At 44.9% G+C, this 16753-nt stretch overlaps 1 protein-coding gene across 1 annotated transcript in view; it reads right to left on the bottom strand.

The window, feature by feature from the left end:
• The window catches only part of POLN (DNA polymerase nu), a 171642-nt gene that overhangs the window by 136277 nt on the left and 18612 nt on the right, over positions 1 to 16753 (bottom strand). Inside the window, exons 4-5 of the mRNA XM_067734870.1 lie at positions 8870 to 8949; positions 6438 to 6941 (exon numbers count right to left, since the gene is read on the bottom strand). Of these exons, the coding sequence (XP_067590971.1) occupies positions 6438 to 6941; positions 8870 to 8949 (584 nt within the window). The remainder of the gene's footprint in view (positions 1 to 6437; positions 6942 to 8869; positions 8950 to 16753) is intronic.

The raw sequence follows: 16753 nt of genomic DNA on the forward strand, positions 1-16753 counted from the left end.
TAAAAATGCCTTTCAAAAGTGAAAGGTAGGACTTCCCTGGTGGAGCAGTGGTTGAGAGTCCGCCTGCCGATGCAGGGGACACGGGTTCGTGCCCCAGTCCGGGAAGATCCCACATGCCACGGAACGGCTGGGCCCGTGAGCCATGGCCGCTGAGCCTGCGCATCCGTAGCCTATGCTCCACAACGGGAGAGGCCACAACAGTGAGAGGCCCGTGTACCGCAAAAAAAAAAAAAAAAAAAAAAAAGTGAAAGGTAAAGCAAGATTTATACACTACACTGAAAATTACAAAACATTGCTAAAAGAAATTGAAGTTTTAAATAAATGAAAGGGCACCCCCTGTTCATGGATCAGAAAATTCAATACTGCTAAGATGGCAAAACTGAGCCAGGGGCTTCCCTGGTGGCGCAGTGGTTGAGAGTCCGCCTGCCGATGCAGGGGACACGGGTTCGTGCCCCGGTCTGGGAGGATCCCACATGCCGCGGAACGGCTGGGCCCGTGAGCCACGGCCACTGAGCCTGCGCGTCCAGAGCCTGTGCTCCGCAACGGGAGAGGCCCCAGCAGTGAGAGGCCCGCGTACCGCAAAAAAAAAAAAAAAAAAAAAAAAACTGAGCCAGGCTGGGACTTGGGATCCTCTACCAGAGTGCTTGCACCTGGACAAACGTCTCCGTGAGCAATAGGATACAAAGAAACTACAAGTGACTAAAAATAACGGCATGCATGGGCAAGCTGGGACAATAATAAGCAATAGGATACAAAAAGGCCACAAACAAACTGCCATTTCTGAGGTGCTGGGAACAAAAGCAGGGCACGGTGCATCATCTCTGCACATGGCACCAAGGGGGTGGGCAGACCCCAACGCACAGACCCACCCCCATTTTTATCCCATTTAAGGACCCAAGCAGGTCCTCTCAGGGGGCAGGCAAGGGAACCTGTCTCTTGTTCTTGCTCCCTTGTGCTGTAGCACGAGCCCCAATGAAGCCTTGCCTGAAATTCTCATCTGGTCTCTTGTCGATTTCTATTGATTAAAGAGTCCAAGGGCCCAGGTTGGTAACACTTTTTGGCAACTCTGCTGGGACCTGTGGGGCCTTCTTTTTTTCCTTGCCCCTCTGAGAGAGGATCTGGGCCCATCTGGTATAGCTGATTGCAGCTTCCTTGCAGCTGACACGTGGCCACCTGAATCTTTGCTTCAGTGCTGCAGGGATTGGTAAGTCTGCCTTCGGTTGCCCCAGGGGTGTCACTATCCTCATTCAGGCAGCTTTCCCCTTCCATTTTCCCTTTGTCCATTTTCCCTCTCCTGATCTCTTTCTCTCTCTCTACAACTCCTTGCTCTGTCCTCTCCTACTTCTCTGTCGCATCCTTCTGAGAAGTGAGTGTTGGGCACCTACAGCCTAACTCCTTAGCTGGTGAGGCCATGCTCCCTCTGGCTGGCGCCGGCTCACCCTGACAGGTGACAGAGGTGGGAGAGGCTTGCCTCACACCGTGCAGATCTTGGTCCGGTGGGCTTTCCTTGAGGGGAGATTTCTGAGAGTGACAGAGGTTCAATCCTCATACTGTGCAGTGGCTGGAAGCCCAGTCGTCACAAACTTCTCAACTTCTTTTTCCTGGGTTAAAGTCCCAGGTGTGGGTTAGAGTCCCACCAGCACTGGTTTCTGGGTCTGATCACCCTGGTGGGTGGTGGACGGAGTGCCTCCCTCCACTGGCCCTTGTGGAAGAGCACGGCAGACTGGAACTGCCTGAATAGACACACGCAGAGGGGCAGGCTGAAACAGCAGGCTTTCTCTCTTTCTCCTATTTCTTTTTCCTTACTTCATACATCTAAACCCCCAGCCCCCGAGGCCCCTGTTGAGGTGAACTTTACACAACCCCCCAATATTTCTCTGTCCTTTGTGCTCAACTGTGGGGAAGGGAGTTCTGAGATCTCCTTTGTCATCTCACCCTTTGGTTTTGTTATGCCGGGTCTTGAGGACTCCATCCAGCTGCAGGATCTCAGTTTGTTAGCCGCCAGATTTATATGTAAACATGGGAAATGCCCCCAAAGATTAAAACTCTTAAAAATTCGGGACAGTTTAAATTAGATGGTTTAAAAGCCATCTTCTTTTGCAACACAGCCTAGCCCCAATATGCCTTGGGTGACCGGAAGAACTGGCCACAGAATGGATCCCTTAACTTTAGCACCATTTTACAACTGGACCAAAATATTGTAAGCAGTCCTCAAAATGGGGGGAGGTCCCTTACGTGCAGGCCTTTATGAAACTTTATCAAGACCCCAGTTTGAGGGATTCCTGTTGTGTGTGTGGCCTCTATTTCTGTTTTGTCCCCAGAAGATTTAGAGCCACACTTTCTCACAGATCCCCTTTCAACCGCCAACTAGTCATTGGCACATTGGGCCTCTTTCTCATTGGGCTTCTTCCCCTTCAACATCACCTTCAGTCCCTCGACCCCCACCTTACCCCATTTAGCCAGGAGCCCTGAAACCAGAGCCCCCAGTGCTGTCCCCAATGGGGCCCTGATCAGGTTCAAAATTAGCCCCCACTTTCATACCACAGGGCCTTTACCCCCTCTGGGAAGCAGCTGATGGGAATAGGGAATTACTAGAGTGCATGTCTCCTTCTTGATGAGAGACTTAGGAATCCGTAAGGAGGGGGTTGGCAGGTTCTCATAGAACCCTGACAAGTTTAGGGACAAATTTACCATGCTGGGGTTAATGTTTTCCCTGACATGGCAAGAATTACAGTTATTCTGAACCACTGTTGCCCCCTGGACAAGAAGGAATGTATACTAAGAAAGGCCAGGGAACACACAGACAGCCGAGTGGCCACCAACCCACAGCACCAGATTAATTGAACTGGTGACGCAATCCCACAACAGGACCCCAACTGGGATTGTGAGGATCATGTAGGCCAAGCCAGGATGAGACGTTATATTACTTGTTTATCAGAAGGAATGAAAAGGCATATGGTGAAGCCTGTAAATTATGATAAGGTCCAAGAGATTACACAGGAAAAAGATAAAAACCCAGCAGTCTTCCTGAGTCGGGTGACAGAGGCATTCAGGAAGTACACCAATACAGACCCTGAGTCTGCACAAGGGAGGTCACTATTGGCCATGCATTTTATCACCCAGTCCTCTCCTCATATCAGGAGGAAATTACAAAAGCTTGAAGCTGGGCCCCAAACCCCATTGTCAACCTTGGTAGAGGAGGCCTTCAAGGTCTATAACAACGAGGACATGGCAAAGGAGGCCAACACGGATAGGAGATTAACAAAGAAAACACAGCTCTTAGCTGCTCTGATCCACCCGCCATCTTGAGGGGACACTAGACAGCTGAGAAGACCAGACCAGCAGCCCAGGAACCACCTGGGCCAGAATCAGTGTGCCTTTTTCTGGAAGGAGGGGCACCGGGAAAGGGAATGTCCTGAGCACCCTCCTGTGGGATGGCCAAACAACAACCCCAGCTGGCCCCAGCTCCTGGCGATAATATCCTTTAAAGCCTGAGGCCCTGAGGGAGATCCAACAGCTGCTCACCAAATTCCTAAAACACAGTCATTAGGCCCTGCCAATCCCCTTGTAACACTCCGATCCTCCCTGTTCAGAAGCCTGATGGGGAGTATCGGTTTGTGCAAGACTTACGAGCACTGAGCTAGGCAGTCATCCCTATTCACCCAGTGGTGCCAAACCCACACACCCTCCTTGCCCAAGTGCCAGGAAGCACTCAGTATTTCTGTGTTGGACCTCAAAGATGCATTTTTCTGTATTTCTCTACATCCAGGATCTCAATACCATTTTTTAAAAAATTTCTTCTGGAAAGGGAGGAAAGTATATATATATATAATATTTATTTATTTGGCTGCATCAGGTCTTAGTTGTGGCGTTCAGGATCTTCACTGCAGTGCACAGGCTCTAGAGCCTGTGGGCTTAGCTGTCCCGCAGCATGTGGAATCTTAGTTCCCCGACCAGGGATAGAACCCATGTCTCCTGCATTGGAAGGTGGATTCTTAACCACTGCACCACAGGGAAGTCCCTCAATACCTGTTCTGCCTTTGAACGGAGGGACCCTGACCCTCTGGAGGCTACTCAATACACTTGGACAGTGCTTCCGCAGGGTTTTCAGGATAGTCCCCATTTGTTTGGAAACTCGTTAGCAAAAGAATTGAGGGAACTAAGCCTGAAAAATGGAACTCTATTACAATATATTGATGATCTGCTAATAAGTAGTGAGACAAAGCAAGTTTCAGCTCAGAATACTGCTAAGGTCCTAATTTTCTGAGAAAGGCTCAGATTTCACAACAGTGTTCAGTATTTAGGATTTATTTTGACCCCCAGGAGCGCAAGTCCTGACCATGGATTGAAAGACAGCAATTAGCGCACTACCATCTCCAACCACGAAGAGACAACTCCAAGGCTTTCTCAGGATGGCTGGGTTCTATTGTATCTGGACTCCAAATTATGGCCTTACAGCAAAACCCCTATATGAGGCTCAGAAGGGGGAAGAAAGGGAATAGGGGCCACCAGTAGGCCTTTGAGACTCTAAAGACTGAGTTGAGTAGGACACCAGCATGGGGGCTTCCAACGTCAGACAAACCCCTCACCCTATACTCCATGAGAGGTCAGGGATAGCGCTCGGAGTTCTGACCTGAAAGCTGGGGCCAGATCAAAGACTGGTGGCTTACTTTTCAAAACAACTGGACTCGGTGCCCCTGGGATGGCCAAACTCCCTGTGAGCAGTAGCAGCCATGGCTCTATTGGTTAATGAGGCTTCCAAGCTCACCCTAGGACAACACTTAGATGTGTTACCCCTCATCAGGTACAATCTGTGCTAGAAGTCAAATGACATCATTAGTTGACTGGAGGAAGGTTAACAAGATATCAGGCCCTCCTAATGGAACCCCCGACATTCCCTTAAAGGTGTGTCAAACCCTGAACCCAGCAACTCTGCTTCCAGCGGCCGAGAATGGAGACTTAGTGCATCAGTGTATAGAGACCAGAGAGCAAACTTACTCCAGCAGGCCTGATCTTCTAGATGAGCCTCTTGACAGCCCTGAGGTTGAGTGGTTTACTGATGGGAGCAGTTTTCTAGAAATGGAAACCCGGAAGGTGGGGTATGCCATAGTTAGTCTAGTTGCAGCACGCGGGATCTTCGTTGAGGCATACAGGATCTTTTGTTGTGGCGCACAGGCTTCTCTCTAGTTGTGGCGTGTGGGTTTTTTTTTTTTTCTTCTCTAGTTGTGGCGCACAGGCTCCAGGGCACGTGGGCTCTGTAGTTGTGGTGCACGGGCTCCAGAGTGCATGGGCTCTGTAGTTTACAGCACGTGGGCTCTAGTTGAGGCACACAAGCTCAGTAGTTGTGGTGCGCGGGCTCAGTTGCCCCGCAGCAAGTGGAATCTTAGTTCCCTGACCAGGGATCGAACCCACGTCCCCTGCATTGTACGGCAGATTCTTTACCACTGGACCACCAAGGAAGTCCCGGGTCACAGGTTTAAATGTAAGAGCTCAGACTATAAATTGTTAGAAGAAAATACAGTAAATCTTCATGACCTGGTATAGGCAAAGCATTCTTTTTTTAAAAGCAATATTTATTTATTTATTTGGCTGTGCCAGGGCTTAGTTGCAGCATGCAGGATCTTCCTTGAGGCGTGTGGGATCTTCGTTGCGGCATGCAGGATCTTTAGTTGCAGGATGCGAACTCTTAGTTGCAGTATGTGGGATCTAGTTCCCTGACCAGGGATCAAACCCGGGCCCCCTGCATTGGGAGTGTGGAGTCTTAGCCACTGGACCACCAGGGAAGTCCCAAAGCATTCTTAAATTTAACAACAAAAGCAGAAGCAATAAAAAAGTACTTGGTAAACTGGAGTTCATCAAATTAAAAAATTCTGTGCTTCAAAAGACACCATCAGGAAATGGATAAAAACAAGCCACAGATTTGGAGAACTGCAAATCATATATCTGACGAGACTGGTATTAAAATATATAAAGAACCCTTACAGATCCAAAATAAAACACAAATAACCCAATTTAAAAATGAGCAAAAGACTTGAATTTCAAGACGTTTCACCAAAGAAGATACACAAATGGCCAGTAAGCATATGAGGAGATGCTTAATGTCACCAGTTATTAGGGAAATACAATTTAAAACCACAGTGAAATACCACTTCACACACAGCAGAACGGTTAAAATAAAAAAGACAAGTATTGACAAGGAGGTGGAGAATTTGGAAACTCACACTTTGCTGGTGGAATAGAAAATGGAAACCATTCAGCAGTTTCTTAACAACCTCATGAGAACTATGCAGTGTCAGTCACTCACCCCTGGGGGAAAGGGGAAGGCTTAAAATCTTACTTCTTGCTCTCCTATCAAAATCAGACACTAAGAAAATGGGTTTCTTTCATGGTGCCAACAAAACAGAACAAACAAACAAAAACCAACACCGTTTACTAACCTGGTCTGCTCTCAGCTGAGTTGAGCCATCCTTATATATCAGAGTCACCACCAGAGCTACTGCCTGTTTGAGCATTTCAATCAGCTGGCTTTTCTCCAAAGCATCCAAATACCTAATATCACAAAAATTGTTTGTGAATGCTTTTGAGTTCCTAGAATTTAGGTAGGTTTCAACCTCATCAGCATCTTCTTCCAATGCCATAAGTTTACTTGTTTTCTCTGATGAATTATTACATGTGATATGTTTTCTTTTCAGACTCATGCTTTCTTCATTGTTTTCATTATTTATGCTTTCCTTTGGTACGTGTTTTCTCTTATGTTCCATTCTCTGTAGAACTGAAGCCTCTTGGTCACACTGTGGAATTAAACACCGGGAAGAAGCCAATGAGCCGATATTCTTCTGGTTTTGGTCAGTAGACACTTGATCTGTGAGTCTGATACTGGAGGACTGAGACGAGAACTTGATGGAAACTCTTGATGTCTGGCTCGTAAGAGAATTAAGATTCTATAGAAAAATGGAAAATATTTCACTAGAATATGGATTCATAAGACAGGTCTAAACCAAAGTAAAATCTGATAAAACTCATCTAAGGTAAAGTGGGAACACAGCTTCACATTAACTATGACCCAACTTTCTAATGAACTATGGAGTGTCTTCCAGAGCAGTGGTTTTTCTCAACCAGGTAGGAGTGCATATCTGCATCCTGGGCTGGAATAGGCAGGAGTTAGTTTAGAAAGTCTCCCACAGCCCTGCGCTGGCACCATGCGTGTAACAGGAGATGCTGTGGAGGGGAGTGTGCTGCACATGTGCGTAAGAGTGAGGATGAATCACTGACAACTTCCAACCAAAGGCCATTTATAGAGAAAATTAAATCACCACAACTAGTCGATAATATGTTAATCTACCTACTAAAATTTCTTTAAAAATACAGCTCGGCAGCAATCCTCTTCCTGTTTCGATCTAGCAATGTGCAATATTCATTCATCAATTCACAGACTGAGGGGGAAAAAGCATCTCTCCGTTTCATTGTAGGATTCATTTACAATAAAATTTTATTTTTTATGTTTATTTTTCAGATTTTATGATATATTTATGCTATTCTGAACAAACGTATACCAATAATACTTTAAAAATAATTTTGAAAGAAAATGTTTTAACACAGTCACGTGATCACAGAAAATTTAAACTTATAGTCATTTTTATTGCAGAGAAATATTATATGCTTTTTAAGAAAAGACTTCCAAACATAAAATTATATCAAAATAAAAATTCTGTGGAGAAGTATACAAGAAAAGGAGTCAAGAAGGAAAAGGAAAATATAAAAATTCAGATTGTTGAAGAATATCCTGCTCACGTATTTTTTAAAGGAATGATTGTAGATATCAAGTTATCAGAGTATAGTATTTAGATATTAGTGGACATATTTTAAACTGTGATATAAGTTTTTTAAATGTCAACATTATTAACCCACCAGAAATCATGTCCTATGAAACTTTTTAAACTTGTGATAAATATTTTAAACGTCAACTTAAAAATATGTCAGGAGATACATGGCTTTTCAAAAGGCTTTTGTGAGAAAGGGAGCAAGACGATTTGAAGACCTCTGCCTTAGAGATCGAAGGAGCACAGTTTGAACACCTTTGGGAGAGAGAATTTCCATTCACTTTCAAAGGGCTGCACAGTCCCTTTTCTGTCAAAGATGCCGCTCCTTCCACTTCAGGGGCAAATAACCATCCCATCAATCCAGGGATTTACTAAGGGAGCTTACATTAGACTAAGTTGGATTTGGATCTGGACACAGGTAGTTTGCTCCAGAGCCCACTCTCTTAACTATTACGCCACCTCCACCACTGCTTCCTAATAACATGACCTCTTCTCATCTCTCTCCCAAGCCCAAACCACGTAACTCACCCATTGCAAATTTTATACCCCTTGCTTTCTGAACTTCTCTTTATTTCCACTACCCCAAAGTTCCAAGCTCTCTTCCCCTAACCTAAAAACTTTTCCCAAAGTCCTTCCCCCACTCTCTAAAGGTGAGGCTCTTTAGACTGACCATTTCTTGGTCATCGTTTACACCTCAAGTCAGAGTGTTCATACTTCAGACAAACGTCCCAGATTCCTCTCCCCACCTCCCAGAAAGAGCGGAACGAAACAGCACAAAAACTGGGTTAGCCATCTCCCCTATCGTTCCCAAAGCACTTGGCCCTGTCTCCTATAGTGACACTAATTCACCGCGTCATAGAGAAATATTGTGCTTCTCTGTCTTCCTAGTCCCCTCATACAAATTAAACTATCAGCTCCTGGAGAAGAACTCCTTTCGTTTTTTTAACCGTTGCATCCACAGTGCCTAGCATATAGTAGACACTTGGTAAGTATTTATTGAATGAATGAAAGTTATCTGTTTAGAATTAGTCATACTTGCAAGGTTTCACCTTTTTTTCCAGTGACTGATTCTTCCCATCTTCAGGTAGTACTGAATACCTAACACTGGATTTGTCCACCACTTCTGCAGCTTTAAAAGACACAGAAAGGAAGCATGAGGGAATAAAGAAATTAAAATCATATAATTAGCTAAACATTGAAAATAGCCTCTATAATCATTTACTCATTATTTACTTAATTAAAACAATGTAGTAAAATTTACAACCAAAATGCATACTACCATTGTAATAAAATTTATGCAAAGTATCTTCAAATTAACTGGAGACAGATCTATGTAATCACGCAGTGTTTATTAAAAAGTAGTACCTGGTATTTGCGTTTGAATACTTGATTCTGAAAACCCAAGTTCACCATTTTACAGAAAGCTTGTAAGTATTAAAGGTGAAGAAATTCTTAGACTGAAAAATATTGTAATGGAACAATTACAACTTCAGTAAAATATCATTAATACAAACTTCTCATTTAGATTTTGTTTTAATTTTAATAAGTTTGGGCTGGACAGGAAGTGATGGAACCTGGGTTCAACCCCAGGCAACATGACTAAAGTTTCGGCTCGTAACCTCTGGGATGTACGTTCTCTCTATAGCAACGATAACAACGATGAAATGCAAATGGGGGAAATCTTTCACTTACGATAGAGGAAAGTTATACTCAGGATTAATTTAACAAGAAAAGCACAAGGCACTCAATGATGGAAACTTAAAATCTTATAAAATGGCATAAAGCATGATCTATACAAATGCAAATACATAGCACTGAGATATGAACAAAATATTTAATTCTCCTAAATATAAATTTAATGCAGGGACTTGCCTGGTGGTCCAGTGGCTAAGACTCCACGCTCCCAATGCAGGGGGCTGGGTGCGATCCCTGGTCAGGGAACTAAATCCCACATGCCGCAACTAAGAGTTCGCGTGTCTCAACTAAAGACCCCGCATACCACAACTAAAAGATCCTGCACGCAGCAATGAAGATCCCGTGTGCCACAACTAAGACCCGGCACAGCCAAATAAATATATATATATATATATCTTTTTTAATTAATGTAATTCTCATCAGAGACCCTACAGGGTTCTTTTAATTGAAAGAAATAATAATTTCAAAGTACATATGAAATATTAAATGTCTGAAAATAGAGAAGAAAGGTAAGGGGGTTTTTTGGCTGCACCGTGCAGCATGCGGGATCTTAGTTCCCTGACCAGGGATCGAACCTGTGACCCCTGCATTGGGAATGTGGAGTCTTAGCCACTGGACCACCAGGCAGGACCCAGAAAGGTAAGTTTTTTTAAAAAAATAAAAGAAGACTTGCTTTGCCATATTATCAGAACATACTATAAAGGCACTGTAATCAAATCCACAAGGTATTTGAATAGGAATAGACAAAAAGATCTCTAAAACAGAGTAGACAATCCAGAAACTGACCCCAGGACTTATGAGAATTTAATATACAACGAAGATGGTATTTTAATGCAGTAGAGAAGGATAGATTAATGAATAGGGATAGTACAACTAGCACCACTTCTGAAAGAAAATAATACATTGGGAAAACTGGGACAAAAAAGACAAAGGGTTAATATTTTTATTATACAAGTTACACTGGCCAAAAAAGAAACAATTCAATGGAAAAGTGAGCAAAAGACAGGGAGAGGCAACACACAAAATAGCAAATCCAAAAAGCAAACAAACATTATGTAATACTCAAACTCACTAGTAGTCAGGGAAACACAAATTAAATATAGTTGGAGATAGAGGAGAAGAGGTAGTCTCACTCATTGCTGGTAAAAATGTGAATGGTTAGGATCTTTTTGGAAAGCACAGTGTCAACACTTATTAAAATTAAAAATACGCACATCACTCTCAGGAGTCGGGAAGAAAAGAATGAACCCAAAGGGAGGAAAGATGGGCCTCTGAGATGCTACCAATGTTCTGTTTCTTGATCTGGGTGAAGGTTATACGGGTGTTCAGTTTGTGAAATTTTGAACTATAATCTTAGGATAGTTGTGCTCTGTGTGTGTGTGTTGTAACCTCAATAAAAACAAAGAGATATAAATCATCTAACCAAACCACCTCACTCCTGGCTATCTGTTTCACAGAAATATGTGCAACAGTAAATAGGTTTAAAGCAAAACATTTATGACAGTATTGCTTTACGGCAAAGGACTGAAAACAAAGGAGATACCAATCATGAGGGCAGTCGATGAATAAATTATGTAACATCCACACCATGAAGCACAGAGCCATTGAAAAGAATGAGCTGTATTAGTTGACTTGAAGATGCAGAGATCTGTGAAAATATGATCCCATTTTTTAAAACAATGACCAAATCTCCCCATTTATGTACATGAGTATGTTATACCCATACACTGGCACAGGTCTGGTCCCTGGGAGGCTGACCCTGAGATGAAGGCTTGCATTCAGAAAGGTTTTGGGGTAGCGCTCTCAGGATCAACGTCTGTAGGGGAGTGAAGGAGGGAGGACTGGTCCAAGATGCGGCCGCTACAAAGGCCTGCTCTGGACCTGGCATGGTCCTGTATAGTTGTCCCCCACAGGGTCAAGGGAGCTGAGCCTTTATTCCCCAGCACCCACCAGTCATTACCTGGTTGCTCCTGGGAAAATGGTGTGCCCTTGGGCAAAGAAGCTCTTTGTAGCTGAGGCAACCATCGGGAGGGGCTGTGTGGTGAGCAGCAGCTGGGGTGATGAATGGGGGGCTCGGGGCATCCACAGTGTTCACTACAGTCCTGCCTACGGTTCACTACACTGCGCAGCTCAGATATGTTCTGGGAGCAGCTCCTTCGGGACTCTGCTGGGCCTCTTCCTGAGGGAACTTAAAAGGAAGGTTAATGGGGTGAACTGCCTGTCCTTGTCCTGCAGCTGGTCTCAAAGCTGCAAATGCTATTCACCTCCCTCTCCTACCCATTCTGAGGTTCCCCTCACCCTGGCTTGGCACCTCTGCTGGTCTAGGTAGCTTGCCTGATCGTGACCCAAACCCTCATCCCTGAGGGGTGTAAGTCCCTGGTCACCATACCCTTCTCAGGCCACGGCCACTGCATTTACCAGCAAATTTGGTCAGAGGACCAAGAGGTGGCCAATCACATCACTTGGGTGCCACGTAGATGCTTTCCTGCCCCATTATGTAACGGCAGCCCTGACCTCTGGTGAACAGGAGGTCACCCCTAGCAGGATGGAGAGTACCTCACTTGCTTGCCAGTCTATTGGAGTACAGAACTTGAACGACTGTGCAGCAGCTATAGCTTGAAATCGAACAGTACTCTTCCTTTGTCCCTGGTGGGTTTCCCCTGGGGAGTCAAGACTAAACCTGCAGAACCCAGAGGTATCTGGAGAGAGAAACACAAATTTATTGGGAGGGGCATTGGGAGTGATGGTAAGCAGGGCCACTCCCACTGCCACCTTTTGGCTACCAGAGCCCTTAATTATCTATACTGGGGACACTGCATCCTGCAATGGTCACTGATGTACAGTGTATACTGCAGCCTGGAGGTCACCTGAGCTCAGCCTGCTACCCACCACTCTACCACTCTGTTGGGCTGGCATTTCTGGGTGTGTGGCTGTGACGGAACCTGTGGGTCCCACGATCATGTGCCCACTGCAGCTCCTTTGCTGTAAAGTGGGTCCCTATATCCAGGGCAATGCTATGCAGGATTCTGTGTCAGTGGGTCAAAGGCTCTGTGAGCCTTGTATTACGGAGCTCACTGAGGCCCTGCGTATGGGAAAGGCAAACCCGTGCCTGGAATACGTGTGGATTCGAGTCAAGACGAATAACGGCACCTTTGGGGGCACAAGGGGTCCAGTATTGCCAACTAGCCCCCAAGTGACTGTTCTCAAAGTTCAGTACTATTGGGGACCCAGAGTTCAGTGTGTCATTGGAAATTCAACAGAGGCAACGGCGAGATCGGCCCTGGGGAGTGGGAGCGCCATGCTGTTGGGCACATGCATAGCCTCTGCCCCAGCCCCATGATCACTCCAGTAAAGAGCCCAAGTTGCCCATACAGGGACAATAGATGACAGAGGCTGGTGGACGTCACCTGGCCAGGTCATTCCAGTTTTGTTCCTTCCTTCAACACTGCCGCAGGTAGATGCTCCCTGCGTCTGCTATTATTGTAATCCTCAGTTTTCTTTACTTCTTGTCAGCTAATCCCATTACTAGTTAATAATGCTTTAAACTTTCCCTGTTCCAATGACTATAGGGTTTCTGTTCCCTGACCAGCCCGTCTCATCCACTCCCTTAACAGGCCCTGGTACCTCTTGGCCAGGTTATGTAGTGACTTAATGGCCAAAAGAGGAGGTGGCATTTCCTGAGGGAGGATGTGTTATTTCTCAAGATAGAACCCTCTTGCACTGTCTTTAAGCTGGGGAACTGGCGGGTAGAGAGAGAAGGGGGCTGGCCTTTAACAGAGAGGAGTAGCTACTTCTGCAGGTCCCAGAGGTACCTGGGATTCAAACTTGAATGCACCAATCGAGACGTCCCCATCCTGCATCTCAGGGTCAGGTCCCTCTTCCTGGTCAAGGCCCTGACCTTGAGGTAGAACACCCGCCAGGGCTGAGCATCCAACGTCCTCTGGAGCTCTACCAGCCATACTAGGCTGGGGCGGGGGAGGGGGGGGCGGGGTGGGGGTGGGGGGGGCTGTGACTGCAGGCGGTCTCTTCACAGGCTAGCAGGTGAGCCCTCTGGCTATCACGTTTACCCTTTAATTGCTAATTAACCACGCTTGGCCTTTGTCTTTTTCCTAAGGATCCAGCCACAGCCACCAATGCCATTCTCTTCCATGGTCCTATTCTTTTCAAATACATAGTACTGCCCAGCAGCTTGCACAGCTGCTTGCACTGGTATGCCAGACCAGCCACCCCTAGTAAAAGTTTTAACTGCACCGCTGCCATCCGTATTTCACCTACAACTTGTGATGAAGTCATCAGTGCCAGCCCACCTAAGGGTGACCAAATTCCAAAATGCCATGTCTGCTTTCTCAGACCACTACTGGCACCCACTGCATAGATCAAGTTCCCTGGGGACCAGACTGAGCTTTTCCTGCAAACGTTTACTTGGGGATGCTCTTGGGGAGCAGAAGGACTGAGGGAGTGCAAGCTCAAATGTGATACAGTTGCAACAAAGCCCTCAGCCAATCTCATCCAAGGAGGCGGAGGTCTGGGTGGCACAACACAGCTACACACACACAAGCTATAATTACTATCATGAAAACAAAAACATAAAAGGCATACGCTAAGTTGTTAACACAGGGAAGCAATAAGGGGAGATGTTTCAACAAAGAAAAAGCCTGAACTAAGAAAACAATGTACATATAAACCCTTTCACTGTGTGTGTGAAAAAAATAAATGTAAAAAAAAAAAAAATTTTTTTAAAAATAAATTTATTTATTTTTGGCTGCTTTGGATCTCCATTGCTGCATGTGGGCTTTCTCTAGTTGCAGCGAGTGGGGGCTACCCTTTGTTGCAGTGCAGCGAGTGGGGGCTACTCTTTGTTGCAGTGCACGGGCTTCTCACTGTGGTGGCTTCTCTTGTTGTGGAGCACAGGCTCCAGGCATGCGGGCTTCAGTAGTTGTGGCACGCGGGCTCAGTAGTTGTGGCTCGCGGGCTCTAGAGCGCAGGATCAGTAGTTGCAGCACACGGGTTTAGTTGCTCTGCGGCATATGGGATCTTCCCAGACCAGGGTTTGAACCCATGTCCCCTGCATTGGCAGGTGGATTCTTAACCACTGCGCCACCAGAGAAGTCCCCCACCCCAAATTTTTTTTTAATGTGGGATTATGGACTTTATTTTTCTGTTTAAAAAAAAAAAAAACTTTTTCTGAAGTAGTACAAACAAAAACAGACCCCCCAAAATGTTGAGGAAAATACAACATAAATAATGAAATAGTAAAGTCCTTCCTATATATTTTACATGTCTGTATGAAGCTCTTACAAATCGGTAAGAGCTGAATTCACAGATCAACCCACCTGTGGCAGCATCAAAGATGAGACCACCTTTGCCTGCCTTCAAAAAGCTCAAAACATGCCAAGAGTTAAAGCATTATGCAAATAACCCAAAACTACATCACAGGAAATTCTCTAAACTGAGTTGCCAATGAATCAAATGCAGTTTACTTCCAATAAGGCATTCTGGTAATGAAGTATCATTTGAGCAGAAATTTGTAAAATGCTATGATTTCACCACTCGGAGTCATGTACGAAGGAGAGAAAGAAAAGGTAAGCAGAGGATGAAGTCAGGAAATGACGCGTGTTTGGAAGTTAAGAGTCAAATCTGAACGGGAACTAATCCCTTATCGGTCGCATCATTTGCAAACATTTTCTCCCATTCTGTGGGTTGTCTTTTTGTTTTGTTTGTGGCTTCCTTTGCTGTGCAAAAGCTCCTGAGTTTAATTAGGTCCCATTTGTTTATTTTTGTTTTTATTTCCATTACTCTGGGAGAAGGATCAGAAAAGATATTGCCGTAGTTTATGTCAAAGAGTGCCCTGCCTATGTTTTCCTCTAAGTTTTATAGTACCTAGTCTTACATTTAGGTCTTTATTCCACTTTGAGTTTATTTTTGTGTATGGTGTTAAAGAATATTCTAGTTCCATCCTTTTACATGTAGCTGTCCAGTTTTCCCAGCACCATCTACTGAAGAGACTATCTTTCCTCCATTGTATAGTCTTGCCTCCTCTGTCATAGATTAATTGACCACAGGCGCATGGGTTTATTTCTGGGCCTTCTATCCTGTTCCTTTCATCTATATTTCTGTGTTTGTGCCAGTACCGTACTGTTTTGATGATTGTAGCTCTGTAGCATAGTCTGAAGTCAGGGAGCCTGATTCCTCCAGCTGAGTTTTTCTTTCTCAAGATTGCTTTGGCTATTCAGGGTCTTTTGTGTCTCCATACAAATGTTAAGATTTTTTTTATCTAGTTCTGTGAAAAATGCCATTGGTAATTTGACAGGGATTGCACTGAGTCTGTAGATTGCCTTGGGTACCAGGGGGGAAGGGTGGTGGGGGGAAAAATAGATTGGGAGTTTGGGATTGACATGTACACACTGCTGTATTTAAAATAGATAACCAAAAAGGACCTGCTGTTAAATTAATTAATTAAAAAAAAATCTGAATGGGGCATAAAGAGAAGGAAATTGATGGGACATTAAGACTTAAAGGGCAGGCAAGGGCCAGGCTGCACTGTAGGAACACATGGGGATGTTTCTACAGATAAATTCTGCAGAGAGCAAGGACAAGAGCTGAGCTAATCCCAGCAACAGTGCAAAGGCAGGAGCAAAGTGGCAATAAATTGACGGCAAACGGCAATTAGGAAACTTCCGCAAATTTTCAAGTGAGAAGGAACGAAGGCTTGAATTAGAGCAGTGGGAATTGGAATCTAACACCTGGCAGGGTTTGCTAAGTGACTGGACATAAGGATTTTATGTTTATTTGATAGAAATAAAAACGTTTATCCACATTATTCTTGACCAGAATGAATATAATAAAAATAAATCTACTTTGTCATTTAGCTTTATGTTACCCGTCCTTGAAATTGCAAAGATTTCCACTACATGGTGGGACTAAAGACACACTTCACATTAATGAATTGGATTTTGACAAGTATTTACCTTGAGGAGCCTTACACCTGTATTAATTTGTAATGCCTGGGCTTCCCTGGTGGCGCAGTGGTTAAGAATCTGCCTGCCAATGCAGGGGACACGGGTTTGAGCCCTGGTCTGGGAAGATCCCACATGCTGTGGAGCAACTAAGCCCGTGCGCCACGACTACTGAGCCTGCGCTCTAGAGCCCACGGGCCACAACTACTGAGCCCACATGCCACAACTACTGAAGCCCATGTGCCTAGAGCCCATGCTCCACAACAAGAGAAGCCCCTGCTA

Source organism: Pseudorca crassidens, chromosome 4 (genome assembly GCF_039906515.1).
Source record: "Pseudorca crassidens isolate mPseCra1 chromosome 4, mPseCra1.hap1, whole genome shotgun sequence".
Classification (NCBI taxonomy): domain Eukaryota; kingdom Metazoa; phylum Chordata; class Mammalia; order Artiodactyla; family Delphinidae; genus Pseudorca; species Pseudorca crassidens.